The following is a 26368-nucleotide window of genomic DNA, read 5'->3' as shown; positions in this document are numbered from 1 at the left end:
GACAGGGCATCCCTTCAAATAGAGGACTATCGTCTATAAAAGAGGACACATGGCCACCTTATGCAATTAATCAACTATATAGCAATACAGGGGGGAGGGAACCTTTTGATGCAGCCCATGAATTCAAAACACTTTTGAAAATTCATGCAAACTTATATGAAATAGTTTCTCTTCCAGAATATTTGTAATTACCCAATTTCCATGTCAGGCTTTTGGGGGCAAGGAGCCATTCATCTCTCCTTTTTTTCCTTATTTTACCATGAGATTTCACATCTCTAGGCAGTACAACAATTCATTCATTCCTTTCTCCACCCACCCCCTCAACACACACAGATAAAACTGAAATCAAACTGAAAGTTCTCCCAGAACATAGCACCTATACAGGCCCCAATATATGCCTGATTTACTTGTGGCTTACTGAAATTATTGTAACCTCAAGGTACAGGAGAGAGTTACCAAGAAGAACTTTACCCTGTAATATGCTTCAGAAGAATCATGATTTAAAAACAAGGTAAACAAAGAAACGATATGAAAGTAGCACTGAATGAGAAACAGATCATTAGATTCAAGGGGGTTAAATTACCCTTCTTGGCTATGGCAACATAGCTGTAATTAGTAACCAGTCTGAAGAAGGGAGAGGTTGCTAAGAACTATTTGTGTACAGACCACTTCTTAAATAAAGGCATGGAAGGGGCAGTGTCAATGCTCTTCCTGGATTCTTCGAAACTATATCTGGTTCAGAGATATGTTTAGCTTTACTGAGAAATGTCAAGCTACTGACAAGAGTTAAAATTAAGAATCAGCAGCACAGACAAGCTACAAACCAGGAGACAGCTTTTGGTGAGACAACTGAAGCAAGAAGGACAGAAGAATGAAGATTAAATCTATGAGTATTAATTGTAACATGAATCAAAGCACTTTCATAAGAGACATTAACCTAGTGCATCTCTCCACCAGCAATTATATCACCATATTACTCCACAATATTTTCACACTCAATTCCCATCACAATTCAGGAAAAAAAAATCTGAGATATTTTCCTTTGCTGTAATGGTACTAACACTTGTACAAGACTACTTCTCTCCTGAAGAAGTGAGAATTGCATGTCTATCAAAATATTCAAGTTACATACCTGGAATTTCACACTCATTTGTAAGGGCTGTTTCTCATACAAGAACCTTCACAGATTCAAATTTTAAACATGTTAATTCAAATCAATTGAATTCTTGCATCATCATTTAAACACTTCCATACTGCCCTTCCATTCAAAATTTCCAAGACTGTTTACAGTAACTAATAAATTAAGTTGCCACAAGATTCCTTTTGTTTTTGGTGTGATAAATTAATATGATTGCCCTATGGATTATGTCCTCCTGTTTTCACTAGAAAATTACCAGCTTAAGGGTGCAGTCCTATTCCTTGCACCCTTGGTGATCAGAAGCGCCTGAACTTGGAGGCATCATCATCCAGTGCAAGGTGGGAGGAGCAGCGGAGGCTATCTGTGCTTCCTCAACCTCCCACACTGCAGATTTTGGTTGATGGGCTTTTTAGCCAGTCTAGCAAGGGCACTTCAGAGGGGGAAAGGAGGCTGGAAGAGGCTCAGGATAACACATGTCCTGGCCTCTCTGGTCTCCTCCCCTCCCTGCCCACTGGAATGCCCCCCTTTCCTTCTCCTCAGAGATCGCTTTTCCAACCTCAGAGGGCAGCCAATGTGGTTCTTTCTGTGTCAGCTGAGAGGGAGCAAGGCAGGAGGATGGGATCTCTGACTGCCCCTTCTGAAGTCAGAGTGCTGTCTCCGACCTCGGAAAGGGGAATTCGAACAATCCTATGGTCCCTGGCTCATCCGGAGACCATAGATCTGCTCTCTAAGTGACACATATTTGGACCAGCATAAGAAAAAAAGATCAGCGGTACATAGGGTGTGATTATTTTAATTTGCTCGACATGACTCCTTCAGCTTTACAGTGACTGTACTCCATGTTGAGTAGGTAGAATTAGAAATTTTATACAGCAGTAGCTCTGTATACAAAATATATGGAACAGCACCTCTGGATTCACAGCAAACATTACACATGGTGTCTGCTCCTCATGAGGTAGAAGAAAGGACTCTCCAGATAGTACAGACATCATCTTTCTAACCAAATGTAAACATTACCCAGTTACAAACATTTAGTGTATCTGTGCATGTCAGCTTTAGCCAGTTTGTATGAGGCAGGGTTAGGAAGTTCTTGTCCAGAAACTTCTTACTATAAACAACTGGGGTGTGTTTGGCGCAACTGCAGTTCCAGATCAGGATATAAACCAAGCCTTCAGCTTACATCTTAGCTGGAGAAAGTTTATCACTATATGCAGTTAAAGGTTTACTGTGATTTTAATACAGATTGTATGTATGCTGCGTACTAGAGGTCTGGCACCATGTACCTGAAAGAAATTACATTTAGGCTGTTATGGATTTCAGCAGACAGTGCTGCAGCAATGACAATCGGCAGAGAGAATCATCGCATGGAGAACACTGTCTTGAGGGACCTCCTACTCAAATAGAGAGATTTGATGTGAACCTAGAATGCATACATAGTTCTTCCAAATGTTCTCTGTGAATATGGGTAAATTGCCTCAGTACAAATTATAGAGGTCACTGACGAACCGGTATTTCCAAGAGCTGTTGCAAGCCTTTTCAAGGTAAAACACCAAACTGACACCACATATTCTTCTCTCAGGAAAGCTTCGTGAGCCAGAGTTCCAACTGAATCAGGTTATCAACAGGAAATAACATCTGCAGAAATTTGTACTGGATATTTGCCAGTAGGTGGTTTAATTCAAGGAACTGGACCAGGTGGGTATTGACCATGTAGTCCAGAAGCTTGATACACAACATGTCAAAGCAATGGGCAAGTACTTTGGATTTGTGAAGTCCGATCCAGGCTTCAGAATAGGTTACCTATTACCTATACCAATAGTGATCGTATTCCATCACAAATCTGGAAATACATGTTCCTGCCAAACCTAATTATAGAGGGGCAACAACAGATTACACATACCTTGGAGCACTCGCTGAATTTCATGATAGATATTATCTGGCTACCAGGGAAGTGTACTGCCAGGAAGCATATCTCCATTTTTTTTTTCAGAAGGCCATTGAAAGTATAGTTGCCTTACATAAAAGACAAAAACCAAGAGACTGATCGGATTTAGTAGTGGAAACCTCAGCTTATGAGATGTGCTTCCTAGAAACTTGTTAGTGAAAGAGTGAATCAGATGAAATCAAGGCAAAGATAACATGGTATCCTGGTGCCATACTTCAGGTTCAGGTAACAATTCTGCAGACCAGAAGTTTCCCACTCCCAGTCCAAAGTTATTAAGGTAATAAGAAACAATTCTGTATTTGAGTGCCTCACCCACCTTGGAGTCCAACCCAATCCGACTGTGCCAGCTTTTCCAGCTCTGAAGCCGGGAAGGGCAGGAGGATGGGGGAAGGTTGGACACCTCTGCTGGAAGGTGCTTGGAGTGCCTTCCAGCAGCAGCACCCAACCCAGCATGCTCCCTACCAGGCTCTCCCTCAGCAAAGGCTACGAGGGCTTACAACTACAGTTTTGGATTGGCCAGCAAGGCCAGCCCAGAATTGTAGAGCCCTGGATACAAACACTCTATGCCCAGCTGCAGCTGTTCAGAGCATTCATACTAGGTCATCCCCAGCTGACCCTTGCAGAAATATTAACTAATCTAGGTAAGCCAGCCCTGGATCACCTATTTATACTTCAAGATCTAGGCTCTGTATCTCTACTTTACAGGTATCAACAATAACAAACATGCATGAGCATATTCAGCACCCAGCAAGGTCAATGTCATGCCCCAACAGGAGTTCTCCTCAGAGGAGCTAGAAGCCCAGACCATGGACTGCCACCAGTCCCACAGGAGCCTGAACCCTTGGAGGAAGTGACTGCAGGGCCATCCATGTCAGGAGAAAGGGATTCTGCCTCTGAGGCAGAGCCACCTCATGATCCCTGGCAGCATTGTTGCCTCAAGCGACAGGCTAGCAGGGCTCCTGTGCAAAAGAGTGCTCACCTCCAGAAAAGCTCTCCTCAGGAGAAAGCAACTCCTTAGGAGTAGACTCTGGAAAGGGAGCTCTGATTGCTGCAGCTGAGCTCTGATTGCTGCAGCTGAGCTCTGGGTGGGATCTGGCTGGCTTTGGGCTTAAAGGCCTTCACTGGAAACCCAGCCAAAGGTAGAACAATTTGGTCCGTCCAGCCTCTGCCATGTACCTTGCCTACTGAATTGTGCCCTGTGACTGATGCTATGTTTCCTGAGCTTTTGGACTGCTCAACTACCCTGATTCTGGACTGCATAACGTACCTGACTGATTTACTGTGTTTGACCTCTTGCTTGTTATCTTGACTACTCCTGCTGCTGCCTGATCCTTGTTGCGCGACTGACTGCCTGTGATCTGATCTCTGCCTGGATTTTGACCACTCCTGCCTTAGCTTAAACCTCCTTGGACTGAACCCTGTGTGCTTGACCATTTGCATGTCAACTTGACTACTTTATTGCATCGCTCTCTGTACTTGCTTGCAAATAGCCAAGACTCAATCTAGAGCAAGGCAGTCAACTACACAAACAGAACCCGCACAGGGTAGCCCCGTCACCATAAACATGAACGGCGGGGGTCCATTTTGGGAGCAAGAAAAGCCTGTCTTACTAGATAAGCATATATGTTGCATTTCCTTGTCTAATCTGCTACACATGAGTGGCCTTCACATTTTTCCTGCCCTGGTCAGGGTTCTCCTAGATAAGTTTGTATATTCTCTTTAGTCTGCCTGTCCTTACTGGGATTCTAAATTTCAATACTAATAAGATTTGTTAACTGGTGGAGATATAATAACCCACAGCTGGTGGATGATGCCATTACCAGCTCAATTCCAATTGGCCCAAATCCAAGAACTGTGGATGTACGGACTTGTTACCAATGGCAATTTTTAGGTTTAAAGAGACAGAACTGGTAAATGTCACCCTGTAAAGGTTTGAGGCCTACAGAGGAAAAGGGGAAAATGGTCAGGCTTAGAGGCCTGGAGTTTTCTGTTGGGAGGGGGTAACCCTGAGAAGAATAGTTTCATTTCTCCAGTTAAGTGTCAGTTTCATTTCTCACTTAGGTTTCATTTCTGCAGGTTTGAAGGAGTACTTCTGGTTTTGAGGGAGGGGGGTATATAAAGAGAGACACATCCAGAGCCTGAAGTGAGAGAAGAGTCTGAAGAGTAAGCAGGGAGAAGCAGCCTAGAAAAATCTAAGGACAGCTAGGGTAAAGGAACTTGTGGGTTGCAATTTTTATGTTCTTTATATGCCTTTTGTATCACTCAGCTCTGTGTCTAACTACCTTTAGTTTTAATTTGTTTGCTTTAAATCTACTAGTAAACTGTTGTGGTTAAACCCTGTGTCTAGAGTGTCAGTCACCCCACATCTACAGCCTAAACAACACGTTACTAGGAAGGGGAAGTTTAAAAGAAGGAAAGCAGGACTCTTCAGGAGGCAGGAGATCCTTATGGAGTTGCTCTGGGGGTCCAGGTCATAAAGGGAACCTTAACACACCCTAATCTGAATTTGTTCTGGATTCTACATTGTAGAGCCTTAGAAAACAAGTGGCCTGTTCCAGGATCTGATGAGATTAAAGACCATGTAGTCAGTGCCACTTCAGACACGGCTGGAAGGAAGAAGTTTCAGAATTGTAAGTTTTGAGCCCTGCTTGGTACTTACACCCAATCAACTAGTGAAGAAGGCATCTGTGTAAGCAATACTTTAGTTTGCTGTTCTTATACTATTCTGCTTCCTCTCATTAATAAAATGCCCATGCAGTGGAAATATTATTTGTCTGAACCCACCTTCATTAATTAATTTATCAGATCAGCATACTGCTCAACTGGCAAATGCCCTCAGGGCAGTTTACAATCATAAAACCAAACAACAACAAAATAGCCAAACAAAGTACAACAATAAAAGTATCAGTATTAATAACATAGTACTAAGTACTAAAATATTTTTTTAAATGTTAAAAACATTAAGGAGCCAGCATCAAAGTCACAGAATTAAATATTAAATACATGTTGAAGAGGAAGGTCTTAATCTGGCATTGGAAACACTGGGTGAATCTCCCTGGGAAGGGCATTCCACAGACAGGGAGCCTTTACACAGAAGGTACCCAGAGAGGAGCCTCTGAAGATCTTGACAACTGGGCAGGAACATATGGGAGAAGGCAGTCCTTCAAGTAGACTGGTTCTACGCCATTTAGGCCTTTAAAGGTCAGCCCCAACACTTTGAATGGGGCCCAAAAACTGACTGGCAACCAATGTAGTCAATGCAGTATTGGAATAAAATGTTCCAAACAGCCCAATTAACCCAATACTCTCATCTGGTGTTATAGTATCATCACCTCTTTGTTATCAAGGTGGTCAGCCACGCTGGCTTTCACATGTTATTTTTGCAACTAGAACCTTGTTTAAAGTGTCTATATCAGCCTTCCCTTTCTTGTTTTAGATTGCAACTCTGTAGCCCCTGACTATTGGCTATGCTGGCTGATGGGAGTTGTCGTTCAAAGCATTTGGATAGCACCAGGTTGCGAAAGGATGACACATACTTTTCCAGAAGGCTGTTAAGAGCAAGATGCTCCAGGAGCAAAGGTTCCTGATGGTAATAACCATACTACTAGCACCCAGCGAACTTGAAGATCATGAATTACGCGTCCTCTATTGTAATTGACTTAAATAGGAGTTGCCCTAACGTGAGTATGCTAAAAAAAAAAAAAAAAAAAGGAACTCTGGATATAAGCAGATGCCATGACACCTCAGCAAAGCCACCTGAAGAGTAACTTGAATTGGTCAATCTAAAGCCTTGGTGGGCAATATTCTCCAGTCCTGAAGCATCCCTACCTCTGGAAAGGTCACTAGTAGTTGATGCTGATCATTAGATTAAAAAACAAAGTTATCCCTCATGGCCCCTTTTGTTCTAGTCAATCACCGAACTGGGAGTCTCAGGAAGACTCTTCACTTCAGGAGGCCAAGCTACTGAATCTTTTGTTTAACCCAAACCTAAGCACCCACAAAATCACTAATTCAGTTTACATGATCACTGAGGGGAAAATAATCCACAGTGGCTTTATTATCTATTAATAATAATAATTAATAATAATGCCACATGTGCTGGGGGGATCTGCATAATTATCCTTGCTGTCATGTGAACCCAGCAAGTACTGTTGTAGGGTTCTGGGTGGCTTGTTAACCACAGCAAGAAGCCACTCCCTGTGACTGTGGGAACAGGCCCATTTATGTTCTTAGTTTGTACCCTATAACTGGCCTTGAGTCCAGCCTTTCAGTATGATTGCAGGACCCATACAGAGGCAGTGGGCCTGTTCACACAATCAAGTAGCCCACTATGGCTTATTTAAACCATGGTGAGCTGTGACGGATGTGGGTGGCCATTTGGAATATTTAAGATGTTGTGTATCCAAACACAGCAAGGATGGGTTGTTGGTGTGGTTAAGAAACTATTCGAAATTGTAAAACAGCCCATGGGTTCTATGTGGTTTGTTAACCATGCCAACAACCCAACCTCACTGAGTTTGGATGACACAAGCTATAAGCAGGGGTTACGGAATGGGTGCTGAGAGGTGACTGGCACATGCAATAAACAATGGGGCCTATTTAAGCCACCATGGCAGAAAATGATCATGCGAACCCACCCACTCTGTCACATTAAGCTGTGGTTCTCTTGGGGACCACCTAGCATGGTGCCCATTCTTCATCTGCTCCTAGCACCATCCTCACTCTGGGGCTGAACCCATGTTTCCAGGACCAGAGCTTTCTTCTTTGCTTATGCTGCCCTGCTGCCTTTTTTTCCCCAGATAAAGCTTCATACCCCATGAAGCACCCACTGCTGAGTTCAGAAAACCTCCATTTCAGTAGTGCTGCCCAACCACACTGGGAGCTTGGCTACTTCTTTAAGATACTCGAGGGACTTCCACTCTGTGTATAACTGCATGGAGCTGTGGACCTTTGTGCATCGGTCCCCTCAGAGATCTGGGCCCTGCACTGGGAGTAAGTAATAGGAGTGCTATAAGTTGTTGGCTTTAAGGTTCACTCATCCTGTGGCTAAGCTAAGAGGCAAGGGCATTTTGCTAAAGCTTCACACAGGGCCCTGAGGTGACTGCATCAAATATTTAGCTAGCTTCCTACCCTTGCTTCCTTTTCACAGTTCTCTTGCCTCTTCTCCCTGTTCTTTTCTTCACATTGGTTAACATCTCAGGAGAGGCACTATTTTGGTGCCCTCTGCTTTAAGTTCTATTTTTGCAATTGCATTCTTGCATCATGCAGGGCTCAGCCTGCCATTGGTTCCCCATCATCACTTTTGGTAGCTTCTCTTTGCATGTGAACGAAAACTACCTTGTGTAACTGGGGTGATTACCCCATTGTGAATTCATAACCAGAAGCTTGTAGGAGCTAGGATAATAATTGCCTTCAATGTATTTCCAAGTGATTGTGAACAAGCAGGAAGTAAAGCTCTCTTTCTCCTCTGAAACAGGTAAATATACCACTGTGACTTCTTTCTCTCTCCTGATATTGCTTTGAAACTTTCCATTCTGGCCCTTGTGTGGCCATCTGTGTTCCAGTGAAACTCAAGTATTCCCTGTTGCGGCTAGGTCTCCAAATACCACTCCCGTTAACCTACCTTCCCCACCCCTTATTTGACAACCATGCCTCCCTACTTCTCTTGCTCTGTCACTGCTGTTATGAATCATAAAGGAATTGTCTGATGGTCCAGTACTAAGGGTAGTACAAAGTTTTCTTTCTCTAAATGTTTGCTGTAAAATTAAAATGTGCTTTGTTGGTATTCTTGAGCTAATTTCCCCACTGTGTCTAGCACAGCGTACAATCTGTGTGTGTGCCACACTTCTGCCAAAGGTCTTGGTATCTCCATATCATTCAAGTAATCATTCAAGAAAACAAAAAAGGACACATATAGGAAGTGGAAGGAAGGCCAAGCTACAAAGGAAAAGTACAGACAGGTAGCACAGAATTGCAGGGATGGTGTCAGGAAGGCTAAAGCTGAGAACGAGCTGAGGTTAGCGAGGGATGCTAAAAGCAACAAAAAGGCTTTCTTCAGATACATGCACAGTAAAAGACAAATGAAAGAAATGCTGGTTCAACTACTAAATTGGCTCAGTCTTCTCCCGAAAAGAGGGTCTATGAGCCCCCTGGCAAAGTGAAGTACAAGGCTGAAGGGGCAGGATTGCAGCTTGAGACTGATAGGCTAAATATGGTCAAGGAACACCTAATTGCTTTGAATGAGTTGAAATCTCCAGGGCCAGATGAACTGCACCCTAGAGTAATAAAGGAACTGGCAGAAGAACTTTCGGAGCCACTGTCTATTATCTTTGAGAAATCATAGAGGACGGGTGAAGTGCCAGATGATTGGAGGAGGGCTACTGTTGTCCCTATCTTCAAAAAGGAGGAATCTGGGAACTAGTCAGTCTGACATCAATCCCTGGGAAAATTCTGGAGCAGATGATAAAGCAATCCATCTGTAAGCACCTTGAAAACAATGCAGTGATTACTCGAAGCCAACATGGATTTGTCAAGAACAAATCCTGCCAGACGAATCTGATCTCAGTTTTTGATCAGGCAACGTCCCTTGTGGACTGTGGGAATGCTGTGGACATAATATACCTCGACTTCAGCAAAGCTTTTGACAAAGTGGCCCATGATATCCTGATGAGCAAACTAGCTCAAAGTGGGCTAGATGAAACAACTATCAGGTAGATCCACAGCTGGCTACAGAATTGGACTCAAAGAGTGCTTATCAATGGGACCTTCTCAAATTGGGGAGAGGTAACAAGCAGGGTACTGCAGGGCTCAGTCCTAGGCCCAGCGCTCTTCAACATTTTTATTAATGACTTGGATGAGGAGGAATGCTGATCAGATTTGCAGATGACACAAAATTGGGCGGGATAGCTAATACCCTGGAAGACAAAAACAAAATTAAAAGTGATCTTGATAGGCTGGAGTGCTGGGCAGAAAACAACAGAATGACATTTAATAGGGATAAATGCCAAGTTCTGCACCTAGGAAAAAGAAACCAAATGCACAGTTACAAGATGGGCAATACTTGGCTCAACAATACTACAAGTGAGAAGGATCTTGGAATTGTGGTAGATCACAAGCTGAATAAGAGCCAACAATGTGATGTGGCTGCAAAAAAGGCAAATGCTCTTTTGGGCTGCATTAACAGAAGTATAGCTTCCAAACCCCATGAAGTACTAGTTCCTTTCTACTCAGCACTGGTTAGGCCTCATCTGGAGTACTGTGTCCAGTTCTGGGCACCACACTTTAAGAAGGATGCAGACAAGCTGGAGTGGGTTCAGAGAAGGGCAACGGGGATGATCAAGGGACTGGAAACAAAGCCCAATGAGGAGAGACTGAAAGAACTAGGCATGTTTAGCCTTGAGAAGAGAAGACTGAGGGGAAATATGATAGCGCTCTTCAAGTACTTGAAAGGTCGTCACAGAGAGGAGGGCCAGGATCTCTTCTTGATCATCCCAGGATGCAGGACAGAGAATAATGGGCTCAAGTTACAGGAAGCCAGATTCTGGCTGAACATCAGGAAAAACTTCCTGACTGTTAGAACAATACGACAATGAAACCAATTACCTAGAGAGGTAGCGGGCTCCTCCACACTCGAGGCATTCAAGATGAAGCTGGACAGCCATCTGTCAGTGATGCTTTGACTTGGATTCCTGCACTGAGCAGGGGGTTGGACTCAGTGGCCTTGTAGGCCCCCTCCAACCCTCCTATTCTATAATAAGTACACATATATGTGTGCTTACATGCACATGTGATCAAAGACACGTGCAGAAGTTTTGGTACCATCTTGCTTAGCCAAGGTTGATTTATGAGGTTCATATCTTTTGGGAATTACGTTGTATTTTAAACACATCACTCATCATGCTATTTACTACAAGAACAGATAGTCCACTTAACAGCCAAGTGACAATGGTAATCCTACAGTGTTCCATAACCATTTCTGCCCCACTGTAAAGTTAGTCAAGATTAATGTCCTAGTTCCTCAGTTCTTCCAAAAAATGAAGCAATAAATCAAATGATAACTCCCAAAAAGAAATAATGAAACCAACATCTAACTACAACAATATCTTGCAATACTAAAGATTTCAAATACTAACTCAAATGAGGTACTGGGACAAAACTATATATTACAGGTGCTGAACTACATAAACACTACATCCACATCATTGCAACTACAGTAATAATATGAAGGATTACCTAGGCAAGAGAGGCTGGCAGGCCCAAATACAGCAGTAATAACATGTTATAAGAGCAGTTGGAGAATTCTTGTCTACAACAAAACATTCAAATACTGAGCTTGTTTACTCACAGACTCCTCACATATATTGTTGATAATTCATTTAACATTCAGTGAGAGGAGAAAAAAAAACAACTTCGCACTTTATTTTGCCAATCACCATAAAATTCACAAAGCAGGGTCATTAGTAGTTCAGCTTCACAACTTTTCAGGGAGACTAGAGCAAGGTAGCAAGATCACAGAGTCTTTCCACACACTGTGATTTTACACAAGCAGACAGTGCTTTTATCCCTGAACTACCCAGGTATCACTGCTCCAGCAAGCATTTCTCTGGCTGAGGTAACATGCAGTGTTGTTCAGTCATTCAGTCATGTCCGACTCTTTGTGACCCCATGGACCATAGCACGCCAGGCCTTCCTGTCCTGCGCTCTCTCCCAGAGTGTGCTCAAGTTCATATTCATTGCATCGGTGATGCTATCTAGCCATCTCATCCTCTGTCGTCCCCTTCTCCTTTTGCCTTCAGTCTTTCCCAGCATCAGGGTCTTTTCCAGAGAGTTTTCTCTTCGCATTAGGTGGCCAAAATATTTGAGCTTCAGCTTCAGTATCTGTCCTTCCAATGAGCAGTCAGAGTTGATTTCCTTTAGGATTGACTGATTTGACCTCCTTGCAGTCTAGGGGACTCGTAAGAGGCTTCTCCAGCACCACAGTTCGAAAGCATCAATTCTTCGGCGCTCAGCCTTCCTTATAGTCCAGCTCTCACAGCCATACATTACTACTGGGAAAACCATAGCTTTGATTAGACGGACCTTTGTCAGCAAGGTGGTGTCTCTGCTTCTTACTATGCTGTCTAGGTTGGCCATAGCTTTCCTCCCAAGGAGCAAGCGTCTTTTAATTTCATGGCTACAGTCATCGTCTGCGGTGATCTTGGAGCCCAAGAAAGTAAAATCTGTCACTGCTTCCATTTCTTCTCCTTCTATATGCCAGGAAGTGATGGGGCCAGATGCCATGATCTTCGTTTTTTTTAATGTTGAGTTTCAAACCAGCTTTTGCACTCTCCTCTTTCACCCTCAACAAGAGGCTCTTTAGATTCTCTTCGCTTTCTGCCATTAGGGTGGTATCGTCTGCATATCGGAGGTTGTTGATAATTCTCCCGGCAATCTTAATTCCGACCTCTGATTCATCCAACCCGGCGTTTCTCATGAGGTACTCTGCATATAAGTTAAATAAGCAGGGTGACAATATGCAGCCTTGTCGTACTCCTTTCCCAATTTTGAACCACTCAGTTGTTCCATGTCTGGTTCTTACGGTTGCTTCTTGACCCTCGTACAGGTTTCTCAGGAGACGGGTAAGGTGGTCTGGTACTCCCATCACTTTCAGAATTTGCCACAGTTTGTTGTGATCCACACAATCAAAGGCTTTAGTGTAGTCAATGAAGCAGAAATAGACGTTTTTCTGGAATTCTCTTGCTTTCTCCATGATCCAGCGAACGTTGGCGATTTGATCTCTAGTTCCTCTGCCTCTTAGAAACCCAGCTTGTACTTCCGGTAGTTCTCGGTTCGCATACTGCTGAAGCCTACCTTGTAGGATTTTGAGCATCACCTTGCTGGCATGTGAAATGAGCGCAATTGTACGGTAGTTTGAACACTCTTTGGCGTTGCCCTTCTTTGGAATTGGAATGTAAACTGACCTTTTCCAGTCTTGCGGCCATTGTTGAGTGTTCCAAATTTGTTGGCATATTGAATGCAGCACTTTAACAGCATCATCTTTTAGGATTTTAAATAGCTCAGCTGGAATACTGTCATCTCCGCTAGCTTTGTTGTTACTAATGCTTCCTAAGGCCTACTTGACTTCACTCTCGAGGATGTCCGGCTCAAGTTCAGTGACTGCACTAGCATGGCTATCAGGGACATTCAGATCTTTCCTGTAGAGTTCTTCTGTGTATTCTTGCCACCTCTTCTTAATCTCATCTGCTTCTGTTAGGTCCCTGCCTTCTTTGTCCTTTATCATGCCCATCTTTGCACAAAACGTTCCCTTGAGATCTCCAATTTTCTTGAAGAGATCTCTAGTCTTTCCCATTCTGTTGTTTTCCTCGATTTCTTTGCATTGTTCATTTAAGAAGGCCTTCTTGTCTCTCCTTGCTATTCTCTGGAACTCTGCATTCAGTTGGATAAATCTTCCCCTTTCTCCCTTGCTTTTCGCTTCCCTTCTTTCCTCAGCTACTTGTAAAGCCTCATCAGACAGCCACTTGGCTTTCTTGCATAGCAAGGTAGTAAAAAGGTATCCAGCTATTCAAATGCTGGACAAGGAAGTTTTAGCACTCCCAGAGACTTGCTCAAACCTGGAAAAACTGGTCTGACCAGCTTACAGTGCCAGAATCCAAGGGCACTGCCCTTCTAACTAAAGATGACTCCATCATAGCTTATGATGGCATGAAAGTTCAGGTTAGGTAGATAGAAAACAAAACCAGAGGTACAGCATGTAGTGGTGAGGCAATGAGAACTTAGTAATTGGCACCTTAGTGCCATCTCTCTAAGTGCTAGACTTGTCTCATTGGGCAAATGGCTGGCATAGAAAATCAACAGGACAGCCAGTAATCTGGAATTAGGAGTGGGCAGGAAGGTTGCCATGTTTGCAGATGACACAATATTATTTGAGGTGGTTAAATAATTATTTAGGGTGGATAAAACAAATAGGGATTGCAAAGAGTTCCAAAAATATATCCCCAAACTGGGAGAATGGGTGTTAAAATAGCAAATGAAATTCAGTGTAAGCAAGTGTAAAGTGGTGCACATCGGGGCAAACAAATCATGTATACACTGATGGGATCTGAGCTGGCAGTGACTGATCAGGCCAGTCTTCATGGCAACTCATTAAGATGTATTTTCAGCTTCTATCTGCTTTTTCTTGAAATCGGCTTAGCTCCATCAGGGGCACACAAAGCAAGAAAAAGCAGACTATACACCTCCCAAACTGCTTTCACAGGTCATATAGCACTTTATCTGCCTTATTTAGGCGAACACCCATCAGTTGAAATGTCATCAACCACCTCTGAGAGGCATGTTACCTGCCCCCCTTGCTCCATGGGCATATCCAGAAAAAGCAGCACAGCATTCTGACCCAAAAATTTCTTATATTCCCACCCAGTGTAAGTGTGTCACCAAGAGGCTGACTTGTCTACCTTCTTTCTGCACAGAAAAAAGTCTTCTACAGCTAGGTAGCGCCATTTCATGCTATCATCCATATGGAATAGCTCTAAATCGCTATACTGCTATACTGGTATAGCAACACAGCAATTTAGAGCTATTCCCTATGCATGAAATCATTATCACGGGGCTTCGGAACTGTGAATTTGGTTGTCTTAAGGGTTTCATTAGTATTTTGTGCAGTTGTGCTTCAATGTTTCCCATTTTCTTCCACCTTTGGTTCTCTGCCTTCTTAAGCCTGTGAAATGAAAAGGTGGTGGGATAGAGAAGGGACCAGCAGCCCTGAACTTCCAAAGCACACTGTAATGAGACCCCAAAGAAGTGTGATTTATTGGTTCAGCGCTTTCAAGAGATTTGGGGGGATTAAGCTGGGAAAGACTGCAAGACAGAAGAGAACAGCAGAGAAGAGAGCTGCAGGAGAAAGCCCCATTGGCCTTGATCTACAAAGGGCATACCACAGCCCATGAAGGAGCAAAAGGAAGGGGGAATACAAGCCTGCAAGTTCCTAGTAACGAGAATCTGTAGTAGACCAAATTTAGCAGTTTTCCAGGATTTCAGGGGATTACAACGTGTGTGTGTGTGGGGGGGAATAGTTTAAGGGAGGTGCAGAGAATGAAGCCTTCACAGTGAGCTGCCAGAGGTAGGATATAGCAAGATAGTTACGGGGGGAAAGAGTAAAAGGGTTGTTACTTCAAAGCCGTGCTATCTCAGGATTGTGGTCTACTGCCGAAGAAAGAAGATGTGAAGTACAGTGAATGGCAAAGCAGAGAGCACTACTTAGAGGCAGAAACAATGGTAGGGCAATTAACTACTGCAGGGCAAGGAACCAGACCTGTCTCCTCCACACATTATTGCAAAATGGTGACAAATCAAAACAATAGAGGGAAAAGGGAGGGCACCAGCCCTTGACTGAGGTCACAGCCAAGTGAAAGACACACCCCTGGCATGCCCATCTGACAGATTTAATCCAGAGGAATGAGGCACACTGCAGCTGAACAGCTTGGGAGCCACTTTAAAAAAAAGCACAGTAAAACTACTCTGCAAAAATGCAGAGTTTACAGAGGGAAGTAGCGATGTTGCTGTGGGTTGGTGACAACATCATGTGTCACAAATACCCTCAAACTGTTTCCCCTCTGCACTAAATGGCACGTGAAGATTGGCCCCAAGAAAGAGATCTCAGGATTGTGGTGACATCTGATGAAAATTTCAACCCAGAGTGTGGCTGCTGAGAAAGAGGCAAATTGCATGGGCATAATGAGAAAAGGAATTGAAAGAAACACTGGAGCAGCCACACTTGGAATACTATGTAGAATTCTGGTCACTGAACCTCTAAAAAAACAACCAAAACAACCAAGGGCTGGAGCAACTCACCTATGAAGAAAGGTTACAATGTCTGGGACTTTTTAGCTTTGAAAAAAGGCAAGTACAGGACGCTACGATAGAGATGTACAAAATTATGCACTGTTGGCAAGTTGCTTGTGGCAGAGCATGCACAGACAACTTACCCAGTATTTAGTAGAAAATGGTGCATTCTCTTTAAGAAATTCAGCCTGGCACCAAGTAAGTCAAGGTGTAAAGAACTTACAGAATACCATGGCTGGCTTTAGTAACACACAGTAATTAAAAACAATGGAAAGATTTTCAGATGGCGGAACTAGCTCCCCCACAGACCTTTGTCAAGATCTCAGCTTGCTTTTACCCAAGTTGAATGTTTGACATGATCCCACACAGCACCCACATTATGCTGGCAGAATACTGCATTGTAAGGAATTCTCAAATATATATAACATTCACAACAGAGTGACATTATTAGGAACAGGAACTTCTGGTTATATTTCAAGAAGCATGTCACACTGAAAAATAAAACAAGTTGCTTGAAACTGAAGAGTTGGCAGGACTTCAAGCTTCCTGATAAAAGTGGCAGGAAGAGTTATTGTAGATTCTACTAATGAGATCTACGTTAACGTTATTGTAGCAAACGTGCTAGCATCACATGTCATTCTACAAACATGTTAAGCAACTTTTCTCGTTCTCTTTCAGAAAGCATGTTCAGAATATTAAAGAATAAAAGCTATTCAACAAGGGCTCACATCAAAAGTTAGAAAAATTGGACGTTTGAGAGGCCCACACTCCAGTACAAGCCCCCAAATGGTAATTTAAATTTTTCGTATGTGCACATGCTTATAAGAATGCATGTGTACTGCTGCAAATGAGAGGGTGGAGCTATACAGGTTTCCTAGTGAGAAAGATGCATGCTTCTTACTTAAACAGCAATCCTAACAGTGACCTGGGAAAGGGCTGCATAGAAGCCGAAGCAGCTTCTGGCACACCTGACACTTTTTCTGGACAGACATTACACTAAATAATCCTCTTCTCCAAATCAGTGATGTGGGGTGCAAAATCTTCCATGGTGGATAATCTTCTACTGCTATATATTTCCCCACAAAAAAATTTCCATTCTAAAAATGCGTTAAAAATGCATTTTTCCATTCAAAAATTAATTAGCATCATAATTAATGGCTATAACGCCAGTAAAATTGAATAGTTTCAAATTTGCAATTAGATTACTATATAATAGTTTTCATTGTCTTCATTGAAAAAAATACAATGTATAAGGGAAATACATTTATTTTAATAAAAATAATTTCCAAGTAAAATTATGGATTTGTTGAATGTAACATTTAAACCACCTTGTGCACTTCGTGTAGTTTTCCTCCTAATCAATATTTCACCTCAAGTACTTTGGGCTATTGCAAAAGTTTTTGTGATACTTAAATAGCAGATAAAGTTAGGTTTGGTTATGTATTTGAGTAACATAAAACATACTAAAATTGGATCCCAATCCATTTAGGACACTGGAAAATTTTCCAGAAAACTCATGTCACTGCTCCAACCCTATTGCAGAAGGAACATATATTGGACTCTCTCCTTCACTTATAAAATGTGGTGAAGGGGTAACTCCAATGCACCTGCAAGAGGGAAGACTCTCTAAGTTATGGAGAATACACTAGCTAACTGATCCAAACTGGAGTCAGAGAGCTGCATGAGATTAGATCAGCTTTGATTTTCATTCCTTTCTAAATGTGCTGAAGCCTGTAAGGACAGCATGCTAGCTAATGCTGGCTCCCTAGTCTCCAGCAGGCACGGTCTACTCAGTCACAGATAGTGGTGACAAAGCCAACACTACAAGCAAACAATTACACATTCTTCCTTGTGTGGAAACACCAAGTTCTTATGAGATTTGTTTATTACAAAACTGAGAATCACAGAAGCTTTGCAATAAAGAAAAAATAGTCTTATGGGCTAGAGACAAAGAACTGGTAAGCAAGGTATCCGGGCACTTTGCTTCCCAGAAATGCATAGATTTGATCAAGTGGTTTATTTCCTCTGAGCCTCAAAGATTCTCAAAAAATTGTTTTAGTTAAAAGTTTAAAATACTCCAATATTAGAGTTTGAGGCACATTTGGTAACAAATACTGATTTTCACCTTGCAAAGTTCTACTGAAGGCACAATGTATTAAATCGGTATTAGACACCCCACATGCTCCTGTTCATGACACTTTGGGGAAAAGAGACATAGGGAGTTTAAGAGGATAGGATGGGGAAATGGAGGTTTCATCTTGGCGCAGGGGCGGGGGAAGTTGGCTGAAAGGAGCAGGAATAGGTAAAGCTACAATAAGTCAGGATTGTTGCATTTCACATCATTAAAAAATCTATATACTTAAAAACGTAACTTAAGGTATTAAGAAGGACTCATATCAACAGACAGGTGCTTGTAAAATGTAAGCTATCCAAAACCTACACATGGAAAAAGGCAAGAAGTGGATTTCAATAAGTCAACAAAAGAATTCTAGGATCTTTCTTCCATGTGTAGCAGGGGTGGGCAACTTGTGGCCCTCCAGATGTTTTGGACTACAACCCCCATCTTCCTTCACCATTCGCTATGTTGCTAGGGCTGATGGAAGTTGTGGCCATTCAGATGTTTTGACCTACAGGCTGCCGACCTGTGTTGCCCTGGCCATGGGCTTCGACCTCTTAATTTAGAGGTGCCAAGATAGAGATAAATTAGACCCAGGTTTACTTACAAGGAGTACTTTATTAAGTAACTTACAGCACACAGGCGTACCCAATGGTTGGATCAGACAGCTTCTCTGAACCCAGAGCCATGGGGTACAATGGGTTTTATACCATACATATTAGCAATCAGGCAGCATGACAACAGCAAGCACCCCCTAGTGTTCATTCCCAGCATGGACTAACAGCACTTGGTTCTCAGCACAGCAACCTGTAAACAAACTTCGCTTCCCAGGCACATCTTGATTAGATACTCTGCTCATTAGTATGGAATGTGCTAGGCTGCGCTATCAGCCCTTTGACTCATCTTCACATGCTCAGAGGCTTACTAGCAAGGGAATTGCACTAATAATGAACTTAAGCAAGCATTATGGATCTCTAGGCCCCTCTAACACTACAGGTGACTTGATTATGCTCCTGGGGCCAATATACCACCCTGTTGGGCGCAAGCAACAAATAGCCTGCTTGTTATAAAAAGAAAAAAGAAAAGCAGTTTGAATGCAAATCCATTGTCTTGCTGGCATAATACTCACCATCTGAACCAAATTCAGGTTTCTAGGTTTTCAACCGGAAGTATGAAATTGAAGCTTCACTTGATTTGAAACTTTGCTACTTCAAATAGCCTAGCAACTGGCATATGCATATAATGAGAACCCATACTGTATTATAGAAAAAGTATATTCCTGCTTATGAAATTCTGATGCCTGGAAATTGTTACACCACACAGAACTGTGAATAGTGAAGATAGAGTGTTTTTTAAGCAAACCTATAAAAGCGTAGGTATAAAACAAAAGATAAGCAACAGAATCCTATGTAGGTGGATAAAGAAAGGCTGGAATGGCAGAACAACAATATCAGATTGTACACAGTAGACAAACAAAGATCAGCTGATGTTGGGCACTCCTCTTCCCACATTTACCAATGATGACATTTCTTTTTTCTACATGCCATGGACAGAATCATCAGATTTTTTAGTTGAAGAAAAGAAGAAAAACGAGTAAAGCATTGAACTGCTTGAGAAGTAGAGAGGAGTACATAGCAAGGATTTAAGCATTGCAAACAGAAATTATCTGAACAGATTAGATTTTTAGGTTCATGAAATCCAGCAGCGTCATCTTAATCTTTTATTTCATTATGTCATTATAATAAACATTTCCCTTCTCATGCTTTATTGTTTCTACCACTACTTTAGTTCATTCATGCAATATTATTTAGTACTATGGGTTGAGTCCAGACTTCATCATACCACAAGTTGCTATTCAGAGAAGAGTTACCTGCTCCAAGGAAAACAAGCCACAGCTTTTTCTCTCATGAGCAATACATTTCAGTTAAGAACTAAGCTATGAAAGAGCCACCAAGGAAGAAATATGCATTGTCATTATGAGCTTTACCAAAAGGAACAGAACAAAACCATATAAGGGCTTTCGTACAGCAGATTACTATAACAAGAATTTTACTTCTCTGATGTGATCATTAACATCTCTCTGTTTTCTGTGACAGGAGCATCCTGAAACACGTAGGTGCAAATCTCTTGGGGAATTATAATTCAACAGGAACATCAGTTTAGAGCCTAACAGGTTAGTATAACGAGGTGGGGAGAGAGAGGTGAACACGAAGGCATATAGGGATTTAAAACTTGCTTCTTGCAAAGTATTCACATTGGTGCAGACTGCGGTAAGAGTGAAAAGGTTTGGTACTTTGCATCCTGGCCCAAGGTAGATACAAGTAAGTATTCCACTTTGTTCTGCACTTGTCAGCTTTCATCTTGAGTATGGTGTCTAGTTCTGGGCCACACGCTTTAAAAAAGATATAGACAAACTGAAATGGGTTCAGAGGAAGGCAACAAAGATGGTCAGCAGTATGGAAAACAAGTTCTATGAGGAAAGGTTGAAGGAACTAGATATGTTTAGCCTAGACAAGAAAGAAGGGGGACAAGATAGCACCTATCAAATACCTAAAGGGCGTCACATAGAAGCTGCCTTGAGTGCCATTTTCGTGGTAGAAAGGTAGGGTACAAATCCAATAAATAAATAAGGCCAAAACTTGATATCTGGTCCCCTAGAGGGCACCGCTAAATCTAAGAGGTTTAAGTTACAGGAGGATAAGATTTCAGTTAAATACTTCGTGAAACTTCTTAATGGTAAGAGCAGATCAATAATGGAACCAATTATAGGGGAAGGGAGGCTCCTCTTCGCTGGAGATCTTCAAGCAGAGACTAGGCAGTCATCCATTGGGGATACTCTAGCTCTGGATGTCCTGTATCAAGCAGGGGTTGAACTAGATGGCCTACAAGACCCCTTCTAATTTTATGAGTCTATGAAAGAGTGGAGGGTGCCATGGTAACTTGGTAACAATCTGCTCCTCCCTGTAAAAATGGTCCAAGATTCAGAAAAGTTTACCCACCACCACCCTCTGAGAATACTGTTAAGGAGCCTTCCACAACCTAGTGCCTTCCAGATGTTTTCAACTTCAACTACCATCAGCCTCAGCCAGCATGGCCAACGACCAGGAATGCTGGGAGTTGTAGGCCAGAACATCTGGAGGGCACCAGGTTGGGGAAGGCTGTGTTAAGGCATTCAATTTACTGGCACAAGAACACATTATAAGCTACACAAACAGTGCAAATCCAGGTAGATCTACTTCTTTTACTATTTATCATCATTTATTTAGTGTTTATTGTTGATTAGGTGTTGCACAGAACATAGAAGCAATATAGTCTCCACTCAGATTGATTACAATCAAATGGTACAACCAGACGTAGTTCTTCAGCTGATACAATCTATATTGTATTCACCAGGGACTTTAGTCCTTCTTATTCACAGGGCTGATAAGGACAATTACAGCATCTGTGTAGTGTGTATGGTAGACTTCCTGCTACCAGAGTATAGACATCTCTGGGGGAAAGACTTTGTGGGTAGCTGAGGGGTTTGAAAACGTGAGTGTGTTTTCTGCTGCTTTTACGCCGACTGAGATTAATACACTTCTAATTTCTGCCGCCTTATTGTAATGTTGCTGCTTTGATAGACTTTGAACAAGATTGGTTTAAATTGTAACGTTTTGCTAGTGAAATATTTGCCACTGATATGCTATTGATTTGGATTAGTTAGTGAAGGGGTTATTAGCTACATGTGGATATTTTTTGTGATAACTTAATGAAAAATGTGTTTTCATATGTGGTATGATGTGGTATGGGAATAGTAATTTGGGCAAAATGTTTATGAACATTATTATTATTACATTTCTGTACCGCCCCATAGTCAAAGCTCTCTGAACATGCTTATAAAGCACGCACAAGTTGAAGATTTCCAACTGTTCTCACCCATATTCTCCAATATACCAAACTAAACCATGTTCACTTTAAAAGTTTGCAAGAGCAAACATATTTTTGGAACCCAGCAGAAGGATACAGAATGGGGAGGGCAGGGGGCTTTTGGAGCAGAGAATCGGCAGGTGGAAAAAAGGTTAAGGAGAGTGCTTCTCTTCTCCAAAGTCACTTTTCTTTTTTTCTTCCTTTAAAAAAACCTGTCTGGGTTCTGTTTCATACATCTGCATGTAATGCGTAGCTACTGCTATTTCCAAGGTACTTACAAAGGCATTTTACATAGCGCAAAAATAAGACACAGCTCCTGTCCTGAGGCTTACAATATAGTAAGACAAAACACACATGGCAAGGGGTATGGAGAGAAAAGGTAGCTGTGCAAGAGACTAGTTAAACGGTAGAGTGTAGACCCAATTTATCTGGTACTAAAATACACCAAAAGGAAGAAGCCAAACAGCTGTCAGGATGCAAAAGAGTTCAAATAATATGGGGCAGCAAGGAAAAAGGGGTGGAGTGGGGGAATGGAGAATGTGGTTAACAGAGACCAACAGCACTGGAGAAGTGAAGAGAAAATAAAGGACATAAACAAGGATAAGAGCAAATTAACAAAAACAGTTAGAAGCTAATAGAAACTTAAATAGAATATGAGAAGAAAGGAGCACTCCAATGCGGAGAAGAAGAACAAAATGGTCATAACATCAAACAAATTAGGTGAATCTGAAGAATTCAAGACAGAGGAAAGAGGTTTGAGAGAAAAGGCAAGGAAGCCCAAGGAGAAGGGTGTTGCAACGGTCAAGGAGAGAGATAACTAAAGTGTAAACAAGTTGGTTGCATTAAGACAGAGAAAATGACAAAGATGAAAGCCACAAGTTCAGTTCAATTCAATTTTATTATGGTCGTAGACCACCAAGGAAAGCCACAAGATTTATCCACTGAATGTATACCTGAAGAAGAAATGAAGAACCAAATGTAGCACCAAAGCTACAACCTTGAGAGGTATAAGAAATAGCTGACCAATCCTAGCAGAAGAGAAAGTGAAGGAGAAAAACGAAGGGGCGTAGACAGGAGAAACTCAGTTTTATCAGAGTTCAGGTTTGTTTGTGTAAGACATTCATAAACAAACAAAAGACGAAGCATAGTTAAGGAAGGAATAAGAAAAATGTAGAGCCTCCTTAAAGGGATGCAACGTTCTCTTGAAGATTCCACGTATTCTTGCAGTAAGAAATGATGGGTTAAAATGAGGAGGAAATAGGTTTAAGTCAATAACAACCCAAGCTGCTCAATAAACTCTCCTGGAGACCAGCTGGCTGGCAGAAGTTACTGCTAGTGGACAACGTTTGGGTGTGTTCAAAGTGGATAAATTCTTCATTTGGGACATACCATGACAAGACAAGACACCTTACTATTCTATCTAGACATTATAGATTCCAATGAGGGGAGGCTGACACATTACAAAAAGAGAACAACATATTCCTCACATTTAGGAAGAGAGCAACAAAGCCCTATTCTTGCTTAAATAGTATGTCCTACATCAGCTTTCCTCCAATTGGGGCAATTCACGTGACCAACTACCATACTGATATGTAGAATCAGTGAATCTATGCAGTGCTCATCACTCACTGAAGCAGTTGCATTCCAACTTCAGCATAAACGCCATTCAGTGCTACCATGCTAACCCTAAATTCACTTTCAGCAGCTTTGTAGCAGCACAGTAAATGTTGGTTAAATACCTTGTACACTAAGTTCATACCAGCTGTAGTCAGATGACCTGTTTTTCCCCCTCAGTATACACCAACACAGGCAGTCACTAAATGCTGACTATCAAGTAAAACTAGTTTTCCTGAAGGTATTCCATGTACAGTGGACTTCACAACCAGCACGCATTGGTTAAAGTAAATTTTTGGTGCATGTCCTATGAACGTTGGTTGTAGAATCCACCAGATGTTGAACCCTTTCAGAAAAACCAGATAATCTGAACATATGAATTTAGGTCTTACTCACATAGCAGCTGTTTTTTTGTTGTTTAAAGATCAAACACTAGTGACTTCCAGCCATGTGATGACGAGCTGGTCACGTGAATGCCAATTACATACACTGACAAAAGCATACATCAGCTTTTCACACACACACACACACACACACAACATACAGGGTAGTAAGAACTTGGTGTGCTCCAAACCAGTTCTTAGCTCTGGGAATATCAATGAATCTCAACTACACATCTGATGACGTGGATAAGGTCTACAAAGGCATATGTCAGAATAAATTTAAGGTCCCACCAGACTCTTTGTTGTTTTTTGCTGCAACAGACCAACATGGCTATCCCTCAGGTATGCAAACACCACAAGGTGGATAAAGAAAATGCTCCCAAGCAAATTCTATGTGATACATGGGACTGGTAATCAAGATCATCCACACTTTTACAGCTTTAAATCAGCCCTGGGACTGCTAACCTGGCTGGGGAAGTGGTGCTGGAGGAGGCTAACCCTTTCTTCCTGCACCACTTCTCCAATTTAACTGTGTCTGAGTCCGTCTGTCCTGTCCCAAAGATGCCATTTGCCATGTAGGAGAAAACCCATAGGTACCTCTTGTTTTTAATGAGCTACCTTGTCATTCTATTCTTGTCCATATGAAGGTGTGGCTCTTTCTGTCTTTCTACATACGCACATCAGTCTGCCTCTCCTCTCAAAAACACACAAGCTTATTACTGCCATTGCCCAACGTTTAATTTCTCCAAAGCGAGATACCAAGGCTCAAGCGTACTTGAAGGACATGTCACTTGGCCTAGGAGCCTTGCCCCCTAACTCCAGGGAGATTAGGACTGTCTCCCTGAGGTTTGCTCGGCGCTTATCAAAATGAACTCTGCACATGTTCAGAGGCACTGCCTTTAATATTAGCGCACGGGCCCCAAGGCTTAGCTCAGACATTTAAAAGAGATCCAGCTTCAGACATTACCTCAGTTCTCGCTAAGTACCTGCGTCAAGTTCTGTTCCCCGTCTCTCGACTACCTCAATTACCCGGCGATCCACATGACCGCCGAAACGTACACGTACGTGCCGGTACCAACGGCAGCCAGTTCCCCCTCAGCAGCAGGAACGACCCTCTCCCTCCCTCACCTTGTGGGTGTTGTTGCCCAGCACCTCCAAATCAAAGCCGCCGTCTCGCGGGCCGCATCCTGCCTCTGGTTCGGCCGCGCGTGTCCCTCGCCGGACCCGCAATGCCCTCGCCCCGACCCCGAGCTCGCGGCCATAGAGCGGAGCCGCTAACAGCAGAAGGATCCCAGCGCGCACCAAACCCGACGGCTCCATCGCTACCGACAACAGCCGCCACAAAACTCTCTCCTCAGAGCTGGCGACTGCTCACCCGCCGTCCCGCCCGCCAACGCCTCATTGGGCTACGCCGACCAGGTGCACGCTGAAGTCATTGGCTGCAAGAGATGTCCATCTGATCTCCCTTCGAACAACACCCAGCCTCTTCTGACAGCTTCTTTCCCATTCGTGCGGCGAGCCCAGCCTCTATTTGCGAAGTGGTTTACGGAGTTGCCAATCGCGGTGCAGTAACCAGCCTGGCCCAGTCATTGGCTGCTCCGAACACCAGCTTTCTCCTTTTAGATGCGCTCGCTGGGCAGCATCACCCCACTTTGAAGAGCACCTTGCCCATTGGCTAATTGCCGACGAGCGTTATCCCTTAGAGATCCTCGGAGTAATCCCAGCCTTCTCGCGACTGTGCTCCGATTGGCTAGACTGCGGTGCCACCGAGCTGCTGCTGTTGCTGCTCCTCCCTTTAATTGGTGGAAATTAGAGTCTGCTCCCGTCTAGCATAGCGTGGGTACAGGGATGCTGGCACTGCCGAGGGGAGCCCTCGTTCTCCGAAAAGCGCTTTTCCTCACAGGAGCGGCGGGGGCGGGGTGGAGGCTAAAGTGTGGCCAGAGCTCCATCACGCCAACTATTAAATTGTCTCCTGTTTTATTGCAATATTTGCCCATCTAGGCGGGCAAGCAGAGTCCTTTAATGAAAAATTGAACGTGTAGCAAGGTTGTGGGCCAGTCTCTGCTGTTGAACTATCAGCCCACTTTCTGGGCACCTGCTGGCCTTCACTAGATTAAAAAATCACTTCAGCACAAGTCCTACTGCCCTAATCTCAAAAGTGGTCTTATATAGGGGTCACTCCCAGATACTGTTTGAATGGGCCCTTGTTCAGTTCCAGGTGAACACCTTACTTACCGCTAGACTGTTACGTTTCCAGCAGTGGGGGTCAGCCCTCGCTCCTTTATCCGAAAATGCTAGGGGTTGGATCCAGACTTAGTCACACTTAAGAGTAGACCCATTGAAATCAATGGGATTTGAGTTAGCCATGACTAATTTAAGTCCCATTGATTTCAGTGGGTCTAGTCTTAGGTATGACTAAATCTGGATCC

At 42.9% G+C, this 26368-nt stretch overlaps 1 protein-coding gene and 1 long non-coding RNA gene across 3 annotated transcripts in view; one reads left to right on the top strand and one right to left on the bottom strand.

The window, feature by feature from the left end:
* SORT1 (sortilin 1) overlaps positions 1 to 25316 on the bottom strand; it is a 60136-nt gene extending 34820 nt beyond the window's left edge. For both annotated transcript variants that reach the window (XM_084852875.1, XM_084852877.1), the window contains exon 1: positions 25068 to 25316. In XM_084852875.1, coding sequence (XP_084709001.1) covers positions 25068 to 25259 — 192 coding nt within the window. In that variant the 5' untranslated portion in view covers positions 25260 to 25316. The remainder of the gene's footprint in view (positions 1 to 25067) is intronic.
* On the top strand, positions 5229 to 6773 carry LOC146348342 (uncharacterized). The gene is made up of 3 exons (XR_014790596.1): positions 5229 to 5290; positions 5613 to 5772; positions 6520 to 6773. It is a non-coding gene; the product is annotated as an uncharacterized LOC146348342 (long non-coding RNA).
* Positions 25317 to 26368: the final 1052 nt, after the last annotated feature.

The sequence above is a fragment of the Heloderma suspectum genome, chromosome 4 (genome assembly GCF_057233095.1).
Source record: "Heloderma suspectum isolate Gila_16-S chromosome 4, 16-S_ref, whole genome shotgun sequence".
In the NCBI taxonomy this organism is placed as follows: Eukaryota; Metazoa; Chordata; class Lepidosauria; order Squamata; family Helodermatidae; genus Heloderma; species Heloderma suspectum.
The sequence above is the reverse complement of the archived record's forward strand: the minus strand, read 5'-3'. Positions and strand labels throughout refer to the sequence as shown.